At 35.4% G+C, this 22,547-nt stretch overlaps 1 protein-coding gene across 1 annotated transcript in view; it reads left to right on the top strand.

Annotated features, from left to right (window-relative positions):
- Positions 1-22,547, top strand: part of NALCN (sodium leak channel, non-selective) — a 367,606-nt gene that overhangs the window by 163,451 nt on the left and 181,608 nt on the right. The window contains exons 11-12 of the mRNA XM_017861705.1: positions 331-462; positions 19,673-19,840. Of these exons, the coding sequence (XP_017717194.1) occupies positions 331-462; positions 19,673-19,840 (300 nt within the window). The remainder of the gene's footprint in view (positions 1-330; positions 463-19,672; positions 19,841-22,547) is intronic.

The raw sequence follows: 22,547 nt of genomic DNA on the forward strand, positions 1-22,547 counted from the left end.
CATACAGTCAGAATTAAGGATAAATATTACCCAATCAACCGATTAAAAAATTAAGATGCAAGCTATACACAAATTAAGTGATACGTATTTTCCATTTTTAGTCAAAAGTCTCTGAAACCATCTTCCTAGTCATTTTTTAGCTGCCTGAAAGAAAGTTTCCCTTGCCCGCCCAGTTCAGCAGTACGGGACATGGATGGCTTTATCTTGGAAGCCCTGTTTTGCAGAGCAGCACATCACAAAGGTGCTGTCAGCCAAGGCCTAGGCCCGTCCATTACATTGAATCATGAGGTTTATTTCTTTGTTAAGAGTCTGTCTGTTTTGCCCCCTCAGAAAATGATGCGATCATCGGTTTTCCACATGTTCATCCTGAGCATGGTGACCGTCGACGTGATCGTGGCGGCTAGCAACTACTACAAAGGAGAGAACTTCAGGAGGCAGTACGACGAGTTCTACCTGGCGGAGGTAAGCGGCTCTGCGCCGGGAAGATGGCTGGGCAGCGAGCAGGCGAAGCGCGGACGGTGCCTCTTAGAGATGCGAAAGTGAAGTGTAGCCTGTGCATTACTTGACTTTCAGCAAAGCTGAATCATTGTCTGCTTCTTAAGTGGTTCCTCTGGTCATGGTGTGGCTTGATGCATTTCCTGTCGCTGTGGGCCTGAGTCATTTTCCTCACAGTATTTCACGTTGCCAAGGTAACCCTTTTCCCCTGGGCCTTTCTCTAGGATCTTGCTGTTTTCCTATCCACCTCTTATTATCTCTCCCTTTCTCAGCTTACATTAGTTTGTTTTCTACTAAGTACAAGCAGGCACAGATTCAGAAGATCATAAGCAAGCAGGTCAGCTCAACAATACCTAGAAGGGGGCTGGAAGGAAATATAGAGAGATGATAACGATAATTACTGCTCTAGAAATGGGTGTTACAACCTACATTAAAGACATCAATTAAAGGCAGGTTTCATGATTAAATAAGTAAGCATCTCCCTAGCACTCTACATATCATATTAGAGTTTTGGAATAGTACTTCCTATTGATCAAGTAATTTAGTTAATACCTGATTCTTAAAATATTTTAATTTTTATTTCTTTCAATAAGCATTTTGCATTTATATTAGAACATTTTAATAATTTTCCAACTTCTTTGTTTTTTTCAATGTAAAAAGTTACCTAAACTATATCTTAGAATTCAATGGTTACATATTTATGAAAAAATTGACAACATAGAAACCCATTCATCGTGTGAGTGAGGTATACATATACAGTTGTACAATGCTTCAATAAATCCAACCTATGAAAAAGTAAACTGAAAAAGCAGAAGAGTCACAATTTGATTATTTCATATTACCAAAGCATTTTTCACATAAAAAACATCAATTTGTCATATAATTAAGTGTTATTAGATTCCTAGAATTCTCTCAGTACATTTAAAAACATGTTTGGTTAATAAAAGTTTAGTCTACCCACACACAAGCTTTTCTGAAAAAGAATTGATTGCATGTACCTATTGAGTGTAGACATCTATGTGGATATCAAGAAACTTTTAAGTAGTCACTTCTGAGTTCTCCTCTTCATGGAAGTGTATCTCCTGAAACAAAATATCATTAATACAAAACTTTTACTGGGCTACAGTCTCTGTGATGCAACATTGGCCCAATAGCTACCTGGTATATGAAGCTTACAATCTAGCAAAAAAAAAAAAAAAAAAAAAATAAACCAAAAGAGTTTTGTGCTATGGAGAACTAATGACAGGGGCTGATGAAGAAATTATATCCAGCCCAGCCTCTGAAAAATAGGTATAATTTTGCTGAAAATCAAGCACACAATGAATGGATTGTCATTAAAAGCAGAGAGAAGGTCAGGTATGGTGGCTCACGCCTGTAGTCCCAGCACTTTGGGAGGCCTAGGCGGGCGGATCACAAGGTCAGGAGTTCGGGACCAGCCTGGCCAACACGATGAAACCCCGTCTCTACTAAAAATACAAAAAATTACCCACATGTAGTGTCAGGCGCCTGTAATCCCAGCTACTCTGGAGGCTGAGGCAGGAGAATCACTTGAACCTGGGAGGCGGTGGTTGCAATGAGCCGGTATCACACCACTGAATTCCAGCCTGGGCAACAGAGTGAGACTCCATCTCAAAAAAAAAAAAAAAAAAAAAAAGCAGAGAGAAACCTGGACTGATACTAATATTTGCAGGTAAATTTCTAACACAGGGAATGAACAATGAAGGAAGCCTCATCAAGTTATTTCTTTTTTTCCCAGGAAGTCAGAAGCAAGGTCTGCATCTGGCCAGATAATGAGATAATGCAGTGGGTAGCTGGAGAAGAAAGGGGAGAGGAAAGAGATGCCTGGGGATAGGCAAAAAATTAACAGTACAGCAAATGCAATATTAAAGATCCATTTAGGATGACAACGAGACAGATCTGCAACTTTTTAGCCCTGTATAAGAAGAGGGAAAAGCAACATTTAAATCAATCCAGCTTTAGGGTTTTTTTTTTTCAGGCTGGGGGAACTGAGAAACAAAGGGAAAAGATGGATTGCTGGCAGTGATGGCAGTGATGACCCTGTGGTCTCTGTTGGATGTGGACTGGAGGAGTGAAGGTGAAGGATCAATGGTCTCTATACGGTTAAAGAACAGGTACCACTGAAGTGATGGAATAATAGAACTAGAAAAGGTTGTGATCAGTGAGTGGAGTCCAGGATTTTACAATTTGGTAGTAATTCTGAGTAATGAAATACAAAATCTAGGGTGTCACATGGATGTGGGTGGCTTAAACATATTGATGGAGTCAAGGAAGAAATGGAAAGGACTGTTGAAGCTAAGGCACTGGCTGAGTCTTCACATGGACACTGAAGTCACTCAGAGTGAGGCCAGTTCTTAGAGAGAAGAGTGGAGTCAGGGAGCAAAGTCACGGGGAATGAGCAAGTGACTGATGAACAGATTGACAGAAGGACAGAAGGCAACACAGGGAGAGTGGGTGCCTTCTGTCCTTCTGTTGGTGAATTCATGCATTCCATGAGGTATGTTTTAACTTCATGGAATACATTGCAAAGAAGTATCAAGGAGTAATGGTTGGGGCACCTCTTCCTCGTCCACATATTCTACTAGAAAGGGCTGGAAAAGGCTGCAGGGGCAACTCATGCATTTGGGAGAGAAGCAGTTGAGACACAGACAGACAGTAGATTCTGGGAACAAAGATTGAGAATGTAGAGGAAATTATTTAACATAGAAGAGACTCAAAGATTACTTCAAGGCTCTGAGGAGGGAGAGGTGGAAAGATCGATGAGATGGAAGAATGATACAAGAGTAATGGCATCAGTAGGTAAAGAGCTGCTAACAAAAATGCCAGGGAACAAAAGCAGAAATGACCACAAGAGATTACAATTATGTTCATCTCTCTGGGAGGAGGAATCTGCACCTGCTCCTGAGGGAATCCTGACATTAGAGATTACAGTAACATTGCTTTTGTGATCTAGCCCAGGGTGGCCAGGTGGTCACACTAAACCAATCCTGGAGCATAAGTGAAGAGGCCCTCCACAGTGGCAACAGCAAGGGATGGGATTCTTTAGTAAATTTTACCTAACATTTTCACATACAAAATCGATCCTTTCCTAACGTATTTATGTATGGTAGATGATTTATCCTCATACTATAAGAAATTCCAACAAAATGTCAAATAATTGAATACTGTACAGTTGACTGGTTATTATTCAAGTGTATTGTAGAGTCTAGGAGTAGTTGGTAAATCCTTGTCTTTTATATAATATTAAAACTAAAAACAACCCGAACAACAGACAGACAGGACTGGATGGTGGAATTCAGTATATATTATGTGTCCAGTAATTGTTGTCACCTGACAATAAGAAGAAGAAGAGGGGTGGGAGGAAACTTTGAGAGGTGGTGGATATGTCAATGGCATTGATGGTAATGGTTTCACGGGGGTACACTTATTCCCAAACTTATCACACTGGTTTACATGAATGCAGCTTTTTACATGTCATTCATTCTTAACAAAGTGGCAAATCAGTTAACCATCTAACAACTAACTCTTCGAAATCCTGGAAAAAATGAATAAATAAATAAACTAGGTAGTGGTGGTTTTGTTCACTTGAACAACCAGATAGACCCCATCAGTTTACTCTTGAACTACTTAAGCATTCTGAATTTATTCCACTCTAGGTTTTGGGGGTTTTGGTGGTTTTTTTGTTGTTGTTTTCTTCTTCTTTTTTTTTTTTTTGAGACAGTCCCACGCTGTCACTCAGGCTGGAGTGTAGTGGCACCATCTCGACTCACTGCAACCTCTGCCTCCCGAGTTCCAGTGGTTCTCTTGCCTCAGCCTCTCAAGTAGCTGAAATAACAGGCACACCCAGCTAATTTTTGTATTTTTAGTAGAGATGTGGTTTCACCATATTGGTTAGGCTGGTCTTGAACTCCTGGGCTCGAGCGATCCACCCATCTCAATCTTCCAGAGTGTTGGAATTACAGGCATGAGCCACCACTCCCGGCCGTTCCACTCTGTTTTATTTTGTGTGTTTGGCTTTCCCCAAGTATGTTTGGTTTTAATTCAGATTACATTGCCATTTCTCTTTGTATTAGAAACTTATACATAAGACAAAGTTATTTGTTTCCAATGAGTGTGAAAAGTCAATTTAATTAAACTTACTTTTCATAATATATTCTATTTTATAAGGTTTATAAAAATGGCTTGAGTTTAGGCCAGGGGTCGGCAAACTCTTGCAGACCCAGATAGTAAACATTTTGCCTTTCATAGACCACCCTCTCTCTGTCTCAATTACTCAACTCTGCAATTGTACAAAAGTGAGTGTGATCTGAGAATGGTTGTTTTCCAATAAAACTTTATTTACAAAAATGGATCTTGGTTTAAGCTATAGAAACAAGAGAGCATGTCAACTAACACTCTCGTATTAAAGTCAAATATTTTAACATTGACAACAATAAAGCTACCATTTTTTGGAGGGCCCATTATGCACCAAGTGCTTTAAAAGAATTCATTGTTTTATTTAATTCTCAAAATAGTTATAATAACAGCAATTCAAGTTTGTAGACTATAATGATGCAGTATTTAAGGCAATAGCATTATGTAATATTTTTAAAAGTTTATTTTTAAAATAGATCACAACAGGTCATGAGCTTTTAAAGAAGTAATTTTTTAAGTTCCTACATATTCCAGAATAAATTTATGTAGAAAATCTAAATAAATCACTTTACCCATAGGAGCCAAACTCACAGTCTAAAAATCACCCCTTTAAGAATAAATTAGCTGGCCTTAGGCTTTCTGCTTGCAGAAGCCTGCGGCGACTTGTTTTCTTACTTTGATTAATTAACCTAAATTTAGAATTAGTTAAAAACAGGAAAAAATTTACATTCTTTTCATAGCCTATGATTAAGGTAAAGTTTATTTTCCTCTGTAAGAATTTTAACTTTTCATTTTGATCTAAGAGAATATATTATTATTGCACATAAAATCATATTGTATAATGAACATAATTATATTTTAAAATATATATTCTTGTTTTCTTAAGAAATAATAAAATACAAGCAATATTTTTCTTATTGTTGTTATATATGAATGTATTTGTATCCATTAGGCTGTACATTAAACAAAATTTATCAGCACAGCACAGGAGATTAACAACTTTAACAAAATTCTTCTTTTGAGAAACTCACAAACAGATGGGAGATATACAACAAGCAAGCAAATGATCCTACAGAGGCCCAAAGTTAGCTCTTTGTCACCTCCTAGCATTATCCCCAGCTATGTTCTCTGATTTCCTCCAGACCTATCTGAATGGGGAGCTCAGCCCTCTTCCACCTCCTGGTGTTAAATTTTAATGAGCACAGTCATGTTTTTTAATGAACCCAAAGGGGAGAAGGAAGTCCCAGGACTCTGTGCTACATACTCCACAGTAAATTAACTAAAACTCCTCTTTCTCTCAACTCTGTCTGTCCCTCCTACCCAGCCTACTCCCACATCTCCCCAACTTGTCATCAGCCAGGCAGGCTCTTCCCCTGCTACTCATGCACAGCAATTCCACTCCACCCCCAGACTTGCATCTTCACTTGCTCTTTGTTGAGCTAAACAAAGAGGTCTGCTATTAAGAGGATCTAGATTCATCAGAAAAGAAAGTATCATCTATTACTTAAGCCCTCTTAGTCCCTCACAGGAAATATTTCTTTTAAATGCGTTCAGAGTTTCTCTGCAAAGATTTCACAGGGATATAAAATTCTTCATCTCATCTTAATGATAAAGACAGAGAACAGAGAGGAAGAAGGGCCTAGTATCCTCTCTTACATGGCAGTTGTGCTTGGTGATGGGGAATCAGAGGCAAATAAATAAGGCATGGCCATGGATGTGTGACTCTAGGGACCTCTTTCTACTCTTAGGAGCTATAGTTTTGTGAGAATCTGAAGAGATTATTGGGTATAATCTTGAGTGAGGTTTATACCTAAAATTTGTAGCAATAACATGATTTATCAAAGAAATTTTAGTGAATCTAGAAGAAGAAATTAAGAACAATTTCCAAGTCAGTGTTTATCTCAACACATCATATCCGTATGAGCAGTTTCAGTTATTAAATCCGTGTTTCCAATAGATCTAAAAATCATTCTCTATTGTGGTAGAGAACAAAATTATGTATTAAGTTGTCTTGTCGGAGGGAATGAGTCATAATCTGCCAAGATGCTAGTTCGTTAAGAGAAGTTACAGCTTGAGGGAATGTTGTTTCTAAAACAGATTATTGATGAAGCAAAAGGTACTGAGACTAAATTAATTTTACATAAATAAGATTTGGGCAGGATTATACCTATTTATGTCAGACACCTATGATGTCAGAAGCAACCATTAGCCTTTGCATATTAATGTGATTATTTTGCAGGATTCTTTTCTATAGTTATTTATTTTCCTTCTCTTTTTGAAATTTCTATCCTTTGAAAATATGTGACTTTCTTTTACTTCCTTCTTAATTAGAAAGTATTTCATAAATTCAACCCATAGAGAAAATATTATAACCAATATTTGTGGGTCCATCACCCAGATTTTAAAAAATTAATAGTTTTTCATGTTTGGATTAGGTTTTTCATTCAGAAATAAAATATCATTAGTAGAGTAGAAGCTCCCTGTGTACTACTTCTTGATCTCCTCCTTCTCCCTAATCTACAGAGAACTATATTCATCATATCAATGCATGTTTTATAATAGTACGAAGTATTAAGATGCCACTTTTCTCTTTCACTCGTCATTATATTTGGGAAATTGATTCATGTCAATTTAAGCATGCATTTATTTGTTCTGCATATAAGGGAAATGGGTATTTCAATTGCTTCCAACTTTTTGCTGTTGAAAACAATGCCTCAGTAAACATTCTCATTTGAGTTTCTGTGGCACATTTGGGAGAGTTCTTTCTAAACATATCCCTAGACTTAAAATTGTGAGTTTGTTAGATATGCTCACTTTCAACTCTGCTAAATATTGTTAAATTGAACTTCAAAGTGCTTGCGTCAATTTACGTTCCTCCCAGGATATATGAGCAGCTCTACTTCATGCTACTTTTTTATGTTCAGGATTTTAAATTTTCTTATAATTTAATATAATCTTTATAGTCTTAATATACATTTTCTTGGTTACTACAGAGATTTGACCTTTTTTTCATATTCTGTCAGTCCTGAGTTTCATCTTCTATAATTTTACCTGTTTAATCTGTACCATAATTGATTTTTCAGTTATCTAGTAATATGCAGTGCAGACATCTCCCAGCGTTCAGCTTGTCTTTTAACTTTTATTTGCTGTCTTTTCTTCGATAGAAGTTATTAATTTTGACACTGCAAGATATAGTCATCTTTGATTTTTGGTTCAGTGCTTTTTGTGTCTTATCTATACCACAGTTACGAAAGACATTCTCTTATAGTAAAGGCTAGAGTTTTCAAGTTGTGCTTTTTCGGTTTTAGACTCCAATACATTTGGAATAAGATAAGGACTTGAATTTTTTTCCCATATATAAACAATTGTCCTTCAAAGATTCATTGAAAATTCATTCTTTCCTCACTCCTGTAGTGCCATTTCTGTCTTATACCAGGTTTACACATGTGCACGATTGTTATTTCTGGACACCTCAGTCTGTGTCTATACATCAAAGCTTTAGTTGATAAGATGTTGTCATAAGTGCTATCCTTTATAATAAACCTTGAGATCTATTAGGGCATTCTCACTGATGTTGATGTTCTTCTTCAGATTTGTTTTATCTGTTCTTGGCCTTGCTATTCTTGCTCTACATTATGAAAATTTAATTCATTGTACTAATGAGATTTTAATTGATGTTAAGAACATCTCTATTCAGTTATTCTAACCTTCCTTAGCGTTTTCCAATAATGCTTCATAATTTTCTCCAAAGGTCTTCCACATTTTTTTGTTAGATTCATGCCTACATATCCTACAGTTTCTTTTATGAATGAAATAATTTCAATTAAATTTTATTGATATAGGAATAATATTAAATTTTTTTATATTGACCTCATTCATAGCCAGCAACTTTACTACAATTTGTTGTTTGTGATCATCTATAGACTTGATTGGAATTTCTATGTAGATAATTATATCTTGTGAAATTAAGGTTTTGTCTTTCCATGTCTAATTATTATCTCTCTGATTTTTTTCTTCTTTTATTGTCCTGGTGTGGTTCTCTAATAAAATGTTGAATAGTGGCAGTGATAGTGGACATGCTGGGTGTTTTTCTATATTTTGATATGAATACTTATGATCTCATCATTAATGTTGTTTGTAGGTTTTTATAGATGCCTTTCATCGTGTTAATAAACTCACTTCTATTTCTAGGTTGCTAACAGTGTTTCTCATGATGAATTGAGTATTCAATCTTCTACATATATTGAGCTGACTATACAGACTTTCCTTTTTAATTTCTTAGTGCAGTCTATTAGAATAATAGATATTTTGATACTAAAACTATTTTAGATTCCTGGGACACTTGATTTTGTAGCACTACTTTTAATAAACAAATCCAATATGCTGACATTGTATTATGAATTTTTAATCATAAGGATAGTAGTTCTATGATTTTATTTTATTTTACATTGCTAGTGTGATTATGTTAGGGAAGTTACATTTCCTTTCACAAATGAAATAAACATATTTTTCTCTTTTTCTCTTCTGTGAATAAAGTCCCTCTGGAATGCCATGTAGGCCCATTGTTTGCAGTGGAATCCCTGGTGGAGAAAGGGAGAAGAGAGACCTTGATTAATGACTTATTTTATGGTTTGATTATTACGGTTTATCAGTTTGATGGTTTATTGCTTGCTATTTATAGAGATATTAATTTTAACTAATATCTCACATTTCCACAGTTTTCTCTCAGGATTTTTATAATCTCTATTGAAACTGAAGGTATAATCCTTTTTGCTGCCAGTATTGTTTATTTATAACTTTCTTTTTTATATGAGTAAATGACTTCTGATGCTAACTATCTGGATTTTAGAACAAACTTTATAACACAGGGCACAGTCCTCTATAAGATTGCCCTTACTTGAGATACCAACCGTAAGCTCAGGGGGTTCCAGGGCCTCCCTGACATATGACATATGATATGGCTAATGTGGTTGATATGACATATGACATCATATGACATATCAACAGGCTATAAACTCGGGGGTTTCCACTAGCCTTCTCAAGTTTGATAATTTGCTAGAATGACTCATAGAAATCAGGAAGGTGCTATACTTCTGATTACATTTTATTAAAGCAAAAAGGATACAAATCAGAGCCAGGGGGAGCATCAGGATAAATAGCTAATGCATATGGGGCTTAATACCTAGGTAATGGGTTTGTAGGTGCAGCAAACCACCTTGGCACATATTTACCTATATAACAAACCTGCATATCCTGCACATGTATCCTGGAACGTTACATTTAATTGAATTGAATTTAAAAATAAAATAAAATAATAAAAACAACTAAATGATTGTGAAAAAAAGTTTGACAAAATTAATTTTATTGAGAGTAAATTCATATTTTGAATTTTAGAATTTTGTTTTCTTTCTCATAAGATTTATTTAAAATCTTCGCATGCTGCCTCGTTTGGCTTGGGAGATTTTCTTATTTCTCTCTGCCTCCCTCTGTGATCACTTCTACTTTCTTAGGGATATTGCAGTTGCCTTAGCCTTGAACCCACCATCCAGAGCCAGGTTTTTAAGTGTCATTTGGAGATTGCTGGCCCCTTGATATGGGTGATATCACAGTTCTTGTCACTAGTCCGTAGTCCATAAAAGATCTTGTTCTGATTTTTCAGATAAGCCGATTATTTCTCCTCCTGTCTCTGGAGGCCTGCAGCTTCCTATAAGGTCTTAGCCTTGGGTAGTTGCTCTCACTGTGCTTTCCTTAGCAAGGAAACCCATCCTAGTCCCTGTCTTTATGCGACAAAGGTTCTTCTTGTCTTTACCTTATCTAAGGTGCCTTAGTCTCCTCACCCTATAGGAAACATTTGGGTCCAACATTGCCTGATTCTTGACCTAGCATATATTTCTGTTGCATTTCTGGTCAATAAAGAGGTTAACCTCGTTTAGAATTCCTTCCTGACTCTTTGGTTTCCTGTTCTTTTCCTTTGGTCACAGTGTGTTTGAAACAGAAGGGGTTTCATAAGTCATGAATTCATTTTGCTATCTTGCAGGGAGTCCTCTTTTCTAGAACAGTGATTTCTGCATTCCTCTGAAGACATTTGGTTTTATGATATTTGTTAAAATGAAGAGTCATTTATTTTGGCCCCAACAAAATCTGACACCCACGTTTGAGTTCATTAATCACAAAGAATGACCAAATTAAGAAAAGAATCAATCTTTCCATAGCAGCAGTCTTTGACATTATTGTTGAGTTTAATTTCATTTTCTGGGAAACTTCAAGTAAATAGGTTTCTTCTGACAATTACTTTTTGTGTATGTTTCTAAAAGATTTGGACATTATCTTGTTAGGTAAAAATATAATACAATAATGACAATCTGGACTATTCAACCATCCATCTCAAAGTTTGCTCTTTCTAACATACTGATATACACTATAAGCTAAGAGTGGGTGATTGACAGACAGCTCCAGACTGATACAGGTAATCAGTAATCACTTTTTGGTGTTATTGAATCTGAATTTCATGTAAAAGAATGGGATTGCCTGAACTGATTTTCTTGTGAGCTTTGTCCCGTAACCTTCCTTTGTGACAAATACGCATTCTTTTCTCATGATATCCATTATGTTTCTTTGAAATTAGAAAACAGAGACTGCAACATAAATATTAGATAACATATTTCAAATATCTTTCCACGTATGGGCAATGTCTATCTCTACTATTTTATCTCACAGGCCTGTGTTTATGAGATTAAACTCTGCTGTTGTTACCGGTAGAGGGTCTTGACGTTTTGAATAAAGAACTGGACAAAACGCACAGAAAAGCAAGGAAAGAGTGAAACAAGGAAAGCGAGATTTATTGAAAGTGAAAGTACACTTCACAGTGTGGGAGTGAGCCCGAGCAGCGCTCAAGGGCCCCGGATACAGAATCTTCTTAGGTCCAAATACCCCCTAGAGGTTTCCCATTAGCCACCCCATGTAAATGTTCACCCCATGTAAATGAAGTGGTGGCACCCAATCAGAGGCTGAGGTGAAGTTACGAAGTTACATTCCTATGCAAGTGTCTGGTTGGGAAAAGCAACCAATCAGAGGTACTTTCAATTATCCATCTGCCACACAGAAAAGGTAGGGGCTTGCAAAGGGAGAAGCCCCTGGTCCTTTTGTTACTCGGGCATGGAAAGTTAGGGTTTTTCTTTCAGTTTAGTTCTAGGAAGTCAGCGTGAAATGGCCTTAGGTTCCTGCCTCCAGACCCTATTCCCCTGTCTCATTATGGCTACATCAAACCAGGTATATTGGTTGAGCATGCATTCTCAACAGGGTGTAAAATCACTTCTGAAGGGGTAAAAATATGTTCTTAGTTGGTGGGGGGGTAGAAAATTCTCACTCTTTTATAATGCAGATTGCTATGTAGACCAAACAACCAAAGTAGAGTATGTAAACAGATATATAATACGTTAGAGGTATCAAAACTCCATGAGGTGGTGATTGAGAATAAAATCTCTAAAAGACCTCTTAGAAGAGGTGATTAAATAAAAAAGATTGGGAAACACTGCTTTAGGGTATTTGTAAGAAGAAATAAATATTTCTCTTCTTTCCTATGCATTGTTTCTAAGTTTTCTTAAAGTAATGCAAAAAGAAAAGAAAAGAAAAGTTTATTATACTCTTACAAATTTTGTCTTAACTCTTAAAAAGTTAAGTTTTAACTTGTAGGTACTCACAAAGGTGGAATGCACCACAGAATATGAAACAGAAGAAGGGTTCTAATGAGACCTTCTTGGTGCGGGGGCTGCAGACTGAGGAGGGCCAAAGCAGTGGAGGGCTACCAGGCTCAGAGTGACAAATGGAAGCCAATCTTCCACTTTTCCACAGGCTGCCTGCTGAATGCCTGGGATTTGCAGAAAGCCCTGAGATTGGACACCTGGTCAGGTGACTTTGGTGGGAGCCCTCCAGGCGACTAGGTTCTGCAGAGAGCCCACTTGCCTTCTCCCTTTCAGATGGCTCCCAGCATGCCCCTGGCAAATTCCACCCTGTCCAGCGACCTCAAGGTTGAGTTCACTGTGATAATCTGGAGCTGCACCTTGAGAAGTGGTTACTAGAGCTTGCCTCCACTGCTTCGATTTTGGTTCTTCCGAACTATTATAGTCCTCTGAATTTAAGTCCTATACCAAACCCCATAACCTACACTGAAATAATTAGTGATCATTTAAACTAATTTGATTTTCCTAATCACCTTCTTTAAATCCTGACATAGTTCTTCTCTATGGCAGAATAACCTATACCTTCAAGTAAGGTGGGCATATTTTTATGTGCATTGTTTTTCCATAAAATGTTATCACTTTGGCATTAATATTTCAGAGAGCTAGAGTGTTGGCTTGTAAAAGTTAACAAATTATGTTCAAAACAAGGCATTTGATTCCAAGAGAAACTGGAATCAGGAATTCTAGTCGGAAAATCAGTAAGGCTATAGCTATTTAAATACAATCACATGACAGTTTGCTAAATCTTTTAGTACCTTTTAGTGTCTTTCAAAAAAATATCGTTTTCCCACAAAAGAAAATCATAATGCAAAGAGATCCAGCTGCATGTTTTACTATAAATTATGCTCATTTAAACAGTTCATTCCATCTGTCCTTTTGATAATATATGCAGTTAGTAAAGTGATTAATTGTATATATACATAGACAATCTATTAGAATATCTTTCAGGCATTTATTAGTAGTGTTCTTAAAAAAACACTGTAAAATGGATCACCACTCTTTTTTTTGGAATGAAAGTCTCAGCCTGAAAATACAGGTGAAGGGAGAGATGATGTCATAGGTGTCTGTTACTGTTTCCTCTGCTAATACAGCAACCAGGTTAGGCATGTGGATGGGACCATCACAACACATCAGTTTCAGTTTCTCCTGAGATTCCCTAGTACCCATAGGAGAGAGAACAGGTTCAGGTCTTCCCCATATCATTGCAAGGCCAGAACTAAGAAGCCTGTGCTAGAGAGGAAGTACCACTTGCAGGACTCGCAGCAAAGTCTGAGTCCTCTGGTCCCCTGAGGCCACTGCTCAGGGCAGAAGGCATTTCATCTCCTGCAGGGGAGCTGGACCTGCCTGCCTGCTGCTTGTGGTCCAGGAGCCATCCACAGAGTCCTGTGGGTCTCAATGGGCCAGGAAGGGAACCTCACTAGAGACTGAATTACTCCAGGTGGAGAAGGGGGTCAATAAATGACTCCACTCATTTCTGGGAAATCCTGTCACCAAAAAGCCTCCTTCAGATGTTCAGCAAAGGAGCTACGGCTTTTCAGGTTTTTCACCTCCATAAACTATGGTGCCCTCTACTACCCCTCATTTGCCACTGCTTAAGATAGCATAAAAGACAAACGACAATTACATCAGAAACATATATCCATGGCGAAGGAAAGAAAAGTTAATTCACACATGAAGGGAGACTCAGAAACTGAGGATGAAACTCAGAGAATCAAGACAAATGTCTAGTATGGGGATTTCCCAAGCAAGCAGAACTGATGGGAGAGAGAATAGTTTGTTGTTGTTGTTGTTGTTGTTGTTGTTGTTGTTGTTGTTGTGTCTCCAGAAAAATAAGTAGGGCACAAAATAAAATTTCTGTAACTCAACTAAAATGTGCAAAAAATGAGTTGAAAAGGGCATAGTCCTTGAGAGCTAGTTTTAATATGGGAGATGAAGTGAGAAAAAATAACTCAAAAAGTGGTAGAGATGTAATAATACGGGCAAAGTAAAATAGCCTGTCCACACAGCTATGAATAATAGGAGTCTCTGAAGGAAAAAGGGAACAGATAGAAGAAAAGTTGTCATAAGCAACGGAAGAAAGCTTTCCTAAATGAAAACAAACAAACAAACAAAACATAAATCTGCAGACTGAAAGAGCTCATTACATTTTAGTGAGATTAAATGAAAATAGATTCTTACTCACGTCCTGGTGACCTTGCGTGGTTGCAAGCATAAAGAAAAAACCTTGTTCTGCCTCTGAACAGGCAAAAGTAACCTGAAAAAGTAAAATAAATTTATTGTGCAATGGATGACTCATCTACAATATTGGAAAGTAGAAGGTAGTGAATCAGTATACATAGACTACTGAGAGAACAGAACTGCAGCTCCAGAATCTGTGCACAGACAACTTGTTCATCTGTCAGTGCTAAAAATGCATTTTATATATAAAAGGACTAAGAGGATACAACCCTTGATATTTATTTAAGAAAACTACTTTCAAGTGTGCTAATCACAAGATAAGTAAATTGCAATCTCAATGACTAGATAGAAGAAGAGAGAATTGATGGGCATTGGATCTCAATAGATAATATTAAATATGTCAAATAGGGATCTTTGAGAAAAAGAGAAATGACAATATTCAAGAAACTAGTAATAAATTTGTAAACTATTTCAGCAAAACGAGGACTTCAGAAAGGGTGTGATATCAATGGAGAGTGGGATGGTAGAAGTGTACTGTGAAGTTTGCAGATGTGTGGGGTGGAGGGATGAGTGAGCCAGCAATTTAATTTTGAAGCAATAAGAAAAACCTGTAGGTTTGATGTCTAACCATTGAGAAGTAAACCAGGGGATTAGAAAAACCAAGTCGAGTGCCCAAATTAATGAAGGGAGAAAGAAATTAGCAAATAGTTGACCAAGTTAAAAAAAAAGACAAGATAAAGTTAAAAATGAAATAGCAATGACATAAAATAAACAGGAAGCATAAGACCAAGTATAACTTTGGTACATTCTGTTTGAGTAGGTTGAATTTTCCTATCAAAACCCTAGAAAATCTGGGTATGTTTAAACACAAAATAAAATTGTACACTGCCTATAGGAAGCACGTACAAAGTGGCCCTGAAAGGTAGCTAAAAATTGTTTCCACAAAACACCTAAAATATTAAAACATTTTAAATGTTCAGCAGAGTGTGCAAAAAATTAAGGAAAATTCTTGAGGCCAAAAATTAAATGTGACATGAGTCCAGAATACCAGATGGGCCCCAAGGCAGTGGCTGCCCTGAGGACATTTGCATATCCTAGTGACCAGAACTTGCAGTTTTCAGGACTGTGTCCAGGACAGAAGAGACTAGAGGCCTGTGCAAAGTGAAGAGGCAGAAGAGAGGGCCCACATAACCTCAGGAAGGAAAAATTCCATCCCTGAGAGGGAAAAGATGAGGGAACCATCAGTCTGGAGCTTGACTCCTGGCAGATCAAAAATGTTATCTCTGGCCGGGCATGGTGGCTCACGCCCGTAATCACAGCACTTTGGGAGGCCAAGGCAGGTGGATCACTTGAGGTCAGGAGTTCAAGACCAACCTGACCAACATGGTAAAACCCTATCTCTACTAAATATACAAAAATTAGCCAGGTGTGGTGGCATGTGCCTGTAATTCCAGCTACTCGGGAGGCTGAGGCAGGAGAATCACTTGAACCTGGGAGGCAGAGGCTGCAGTGAGCTAAGATTGATCACACCACTGCACTCCAGCCTGGGTGACAAAGTGAGACTCTGTCTCAAAAAAGAAAAAAAAAAGTTATGTTATCTCTACTGAATTATGTAAGACAGGCTGCCCACTCATGGGGTTGGAGCTCAAAATCCCATTATGTCCAGAACCTGAGAAACAGCAGCCAAAAATTGGTTTAAGGGGGACCCAGAATTCTAAGATGACCCAGGTTCCCTGGAAGAACCAGTTCTTTCTGGAAAAATATGTACTGTAAATGCAGATCTTGAAAATCTAGAGACAATTAATGACTTCCTGGCAAAATACAAACTGCCAAATTGATGGATGAGATAAGAAACCTGATCTGAGCAGCAGTGGAAAGCTTTGCTCCACCATCACCAAAAGAACTGTGCCCATGTGGGTTTCGTGGTGCTTTCTGTCTGCTTTTAAAGGTGTGCTAATTCTTATTTTATTTCAGAGATTATCATACACAAGATAGAAAACTGTGCAGTACAAATGATAAAGCTAGCGTAATCTTAGCCAAAACCTGATAATGATATACAAATAAAATTATAGGCCAATTTCACATATAACAGTAACTGTGAAAATTATAAATAAAATATATTACCCAATAAAATCCAACTTGTTAGCATTATCATCTAGAGTTTTTTTCCAAAAATAAATAAATGGTTAACATCAGGAACTCTTGTGGTATATTTCATTGCCTCAGGGAAATGAAGGTTGAATCCTTTGAAGGAGAATAGGAAGAAAAGGAAAGTCTTTAAACATGGTAAAAATTAATCACCAAGACTCATTTCAACCACTGTATGAATGCTGAAGAAACTTTCATTGAAAACAAGGAGCAAGTTATGGATTCCTATTATTATCATTTTGTATTTAGTAACCTTTATACAACTGTACCTTTATAACTAATGCATTCATAGTATTAACTCCAAAATAAATCTTAAAATGAAATAATCTTATTTTATTTCCAGATGAAATGTGCATATTTCTATAAAACTCATGAGACTTTATGAAAAATATTAGAATTAATAGAAGAATCTAGTAAAGTGGGTATAGAAGGTCAATATAGAGAAATCAATAGCTTTTCTTCCCACTGGAACTAACTAGGTAGAAATAGTAAAAAAGAAAAAAGATAGATAGATAGGTATATAGATAGATAGATAGATAGATAGATAGATAGATAAGATATTTATATGAAAAAAATTATTAAAGAATATAAAATATAGTTCAAATAAATAGGAAAAGAGTGTATTCCTGGATATGAAGACTAGTGTTAATCTTCTTAAAGTTCTATTTTGTATGTAAAAGGTAAAGAAAAAAATCATAAAGTTGTAGACATATATGAACATGTAAATTTTATGTTTGTAGCACTAACAGTATCAAAGTTAGAAACCAGACTGTTGGCTAGGGAAAAAATGTTTGCAGTGTATATAGCGAAGATTGTTGTCCTCGACACCAGCAATTCCCAAAACTCACAAGAAACACAAAATAACACCATACAATAGTGTCAAGGTTATGAACAGTAACATTTAATTACTTTAAAAAGAAATTAAAGGGATTAATAAACGTATAAACAGATAAGCAACAATAATAATAAGTTTGATTACACTGATACTGGCATGGATTTGAGACAAGAAGACTTTCCTGTATTGTGGAAGGGCAAATAATTTCTTATAATATTTTGAAAGTAATCACTTTAATATTTTCTAAATTTCAAACACATAAATCTGTCTTTGCCCCAGTAATACCAACTTTGGAAATATATTAATAGATATGAAAGCCTCAATACATACTGGTATTGAGGGAGGATGCTTAGTGCAACCTTTTTATTGAAGTAGCAAAGTACTTAACCACCTTTCCTGATGATTTCTGCAAATACCACCCATCAATGAATTAGTAGAGAAAATGTTGAGTTATATAAACTTGGAACACTATGGGAAATTATACAGCTGATAAATAAAACTTAGGACCTATATCCCTTAATCTGGAGGAACATCCACGATTGTTAGTGAGTCAGAAAAGCAAGTTGCAGAGTGACATATACTCTTCTTGCATACCCAGATCTTTATCATTCACAGTTCACATAACTTTAGGTAATACCAGGAATGCCTATTTGTCTTCAGAATTTTTTTTCATTCCAGAGTAAATACCTGTCACCTTATTTTTAACAACTTCATAGAACTGTATGTAATATTTATACATAATAATTGTATAGAAAGTATGAACTTGAGAGAAGACAATGACATCTTTAAAATTAGAAATAGTGCTTTCATAAATTGTAACAATTGTTTTTACATCTCATGTAAAAACATGTAATTGCAAGCCTGTTTATGTGATTGCATATGTGTGGATGAAGATGCAGATGATCAAGGAAAGAATATACATGACATGAACATGAAATACCTGAGAAACGTGGGCAAGGGAGTTCATCCACGTGTTTTGTGGACTTAAGATCATTTCAAATTTAAAATATATTACCTTTTACATTTTGAGGAGGGAAATGGCAATTAAAATTAAAAAGCAACTAGAATCTACAGAAATGGTAGATTTGAGAAGTGATGCTAATTTCCTCTTCACATCTAAATTAACTATCTGCAGTGCCTTTAATGTTTCATTTCTTGAAACAATATTATTAAAACTGCATTTTCCCCACATGTTCCATGTGTGAGTGGAAGAAAATCCCTTCTGATACTCCACATTAGCCTAGAAAAAGAGAAGCAAGCAGCTCTGCTGTATTCCTATCTTCAATAAATCATGTAGTGTCTTCTCAGAGGGACCTATTATGACTAATCCCAATAGTCACCCTCATAGTCTTTAATTAGAAGTTAATCTTTTATTGCAAATTTTAATTCCAGTTGCAGTCTCCTTTACAAAATGAAAATTCTTGTTCATAGGACACGTAAAGGAAAATAACATGCTGTCTTTATGCGTGTGTTTTATAATATTGTTATTTGGAATAGTGAATTCATAGAATGCATGTGAGAGGTTAAAAGATCAAGTAAATGTGTTAATATAGTAATACCGATCATTAATTTTATTGATAATGAAGTAACATAATGATTTATTTGCAAATGCACACATAGATAAATTGCTTGATATGAAATCCCAATTTCTCTTTTGCCATGTGGCCTAAAGGATAAAGGAATAAATGATATTTTAGCTTTTAAATTTTGGTTTAATTGTGGTTAGCAATATGTAAGTTGTTATTTTATAATATGCCGTGTACATTAAAGAAATTTTATCTTTAAAAAATATAACACAAAAATTTCAGCCTTTTGTGCACGTAGAAAGTCTTTAAATAATAATGGTTTTAAAATAATATCAAATATAGATGATAAAGAAAGAAAGCCACTTACAAACATTCAAAATTGTAACATGTTTTTATAATTGTTTAAGATTGTTTTGGTCTACTGTGTTCTAGTTGGTGTATTTCAAATGCACTTTAAAAGTAAAATGTCATTCTTGACCTTATGGGGCTCCTTAGTGTATATGATAGTGGCAAAAATTCATACACTGACAAATATGTGAAATAATTTAGAATAAATTATAGTTTTGAATTTCAATTTCAATGTTTCTTTGTGTCTCTAGGTGGCTTTTACAGTACTGTTTGATTTGGAAGCACTTCTGAAGATATGGTGTTTGGGATTTACTGGATACATTAGCTCATCTCTCCACAAATTCGAGCTACTACTCGTAATTGGAACTACTCTTCATGTATATCCAGATCTTTATCATTCACAATTCACGTACTTTCAGGTAATACAAATAATACCTATTTGTCTTTAGAAATTTCTTTATTTCCAGAGTAAATACCTGTCACATTATTTTAACAACCACATAGAATTATATATAATATTTACATATAATAACTATTATGATATGAACTTGAGAAGGCACAATGACATCTTAAAAATTAGAAATAGTGCATTCATGAATTGTAACAATTGCTTTTAAAACTCCTGAAAATTCAAAGGAACAATATAGATATTTTACTTACTTTTCCTAAATTAGCAGTATATAGATACACATATTTTTGTATATGGATAACATATATCCCTATATGTGTATCAAATTTTAAACTACATAAGATGTTGGCACAAACTTTAAATAGTGGGAAATGTTAACTTAATCCAAAGTGTTTATCTTCCTTGTCAATAAGCCTAAGTGTTTGCTCAGCAATGAGTTATAATGAAAATATTAAAGGTTTATAAAACTTACCTTTACAGATTGTAATTAGTCATACAGCATTATTTGTAAATGCCTGTTACTTACTTTGTGATAGCACTTATAATTCTTATTTAACTTATAATAATTGGATATCTTTTTAAAATGTGATATATTGAATCACATTGCTTTCTAATTATGCAATAAACAGTAATTATTAGTTACATTCTTTGTTATTATTGAATATAGCAACGTGCTCACTGTCCTGGTAAATACTTAGTCAAAATGATAAAATATGTGTACATGCTAGTCTAGTAAAAGACACCTCAAATATAGTCATTTTCCTGATTCAAACTTGGTCATTTATATAATTTATCATGGAAACACCAGAAAGTGCACTGATTGTTTTCTAAATAGATACTGTTAAATAGTTGGGAAATAAAATGGCAATAGAATTTTAAAGAAGTGATTCTGAGAAACAGGACTCTAACCCCTTAGGAAAAAGAACATGCATTGCAACTTTATTGATTTTATTTATTAGTAATACCAAAGTACTATTCTCAGAACAATATTCACTTTAGCTGCCAAATCACATGTAACTAGACACTTTTAGTACCTGGGGCGAAGGACATGCAAATATAATTCACAAAATGTAAAAAGCAAAACCCTCCACAAACCCAGGCAAAAAGCTGAGCCCTTGTAATCACAGCTAAGCATATTGAAACCACAGAGGATTTTCATGGTTCAAGCGCTCACTTCCATCAGTGTCTGTGGATGTAAATCTCTCCTCATTTGTTGAGTTATATCCTGAAGCTTGATTATCATAAGTGACATGGCTGGGGCAAGAGATATACACGTTTAGAATTCTTGATACAAAATGTGCTTTCCAAACATTCATGTGATTATAAGCTCTTGTGCACTGCTATCTAGATTCACAAAGTTATCATGGCCATTGAGTACCTACCTTAGGGCATCATTGCACATAATTATAGAGAATATGCTTTATATCAAAACAACAGGATACCTTTTTTACAAAGCTATTAAAGTAACCAAATTAAGAAAATTGGTGTTGCCTATTTCAGCAAAGGTACAGTATAAAATATATTCAGGGTCTTAATATTGCTATAATCTCTGACATACTATTTTCAGTAAAAGTTAGAAAATATCAAAATTTTATGTGCAAAATATTTATTATAGAATTGTTAATGAGAGAAAAAATGGAAACTGTTTCAATGACAAACATTTGAGGAATACCTTAATAAGTCGTAATGCAAATTTAACCATAAAATTATAATTATGATCATGAGTTTTTTATACTTTAGAAATATGACTGTTTTATTTAAATGATAAACAGTATAAATTATATATATAACTACATATATGTTTATTATATGTGTATGTAAAATACCTATAAAATGGAAAAAAATGACTAGAGAGAAAAAAACCAATTTATAACAAATTATAATTGTCTGTAGGTTCCTACTCTTGTCATCATGTCTTTTTTTCCTACTAGTCTGTTTTTTACAAAATATCTAAAATTAGCCTGCAAGGCTGTAACCATTTTATAGATAGATAGATGATAGATAGATAGTCAAATTATAGTGAAATTTGCAATTTCAGTGCTGTCTTTGATTTGGATTATCCTGTAATTGGTTCTGTTTAATTTATGTTAATGATTAAGTGATTTTCATTTGTATCTCTCTACACATGGGCATGCTTATCTTTTTCTATTGTATTAATAATGAATAAAAATGATCTCAGTTAATGTGTGGCTAAAAAGTAAATCTCTTGAGAAACTTAGGTGTCGCAAGGGTTTTTGCAAATTTGCATGTGGAGAATCCACTGTACCAGACAGAGCAGCCCTTTATATAAAGGCCCACATTGGTCTTCCCTGTTGGTCCTCACACTTCTCATTTCAATCAACCTTTCTTTACTGTGTTGCCAACAAGTCTTTCCTTAGACAATTTCATATTTCTCACATTTAAATAAAGTAATGTTTAGTGCAAAGTGGCTTCCTTTAAAATATTAGTTATCATGTGTCTGTTGGCTGTATGCATGTCTTCTTTTGAGAAATGTCTGTTCCTATCCTTTGCCCACTTTTTGATGGGGTTGTTTGTTTTTTTCTTGTAAATTTGTTTGAGTTCTTTGTAGGTTCTGGATATTAGCCCTTTGTCAGATGAGTAGATTGCAAAAATGTTCTCCCATTCTGTAGGTTGCCTGTTCACTCTGATGGTAGTTTCTTTTGCTGTGCAGAAGCTCTTTAGTTTAATTAGATCCCATTTGTCAATTTTGGCTTTTG

This window comes from Rhinopithecus bieti, unplaced genomic scaffold (genome assembly GCF_001698545.2).
Source record: "Rhinopithecus bieti isolate Rb0 unplaced genomic scaffold, ASM169854v2 scaffold_2254, whole genome shotgun sequence".
Taxonomy (NCBI): Eukaryota; Metazoa; Chordata; class Mammalia; order Primates; family Cercopithecidae; genus Rhinopithecus; species Rhinopithecus bieti.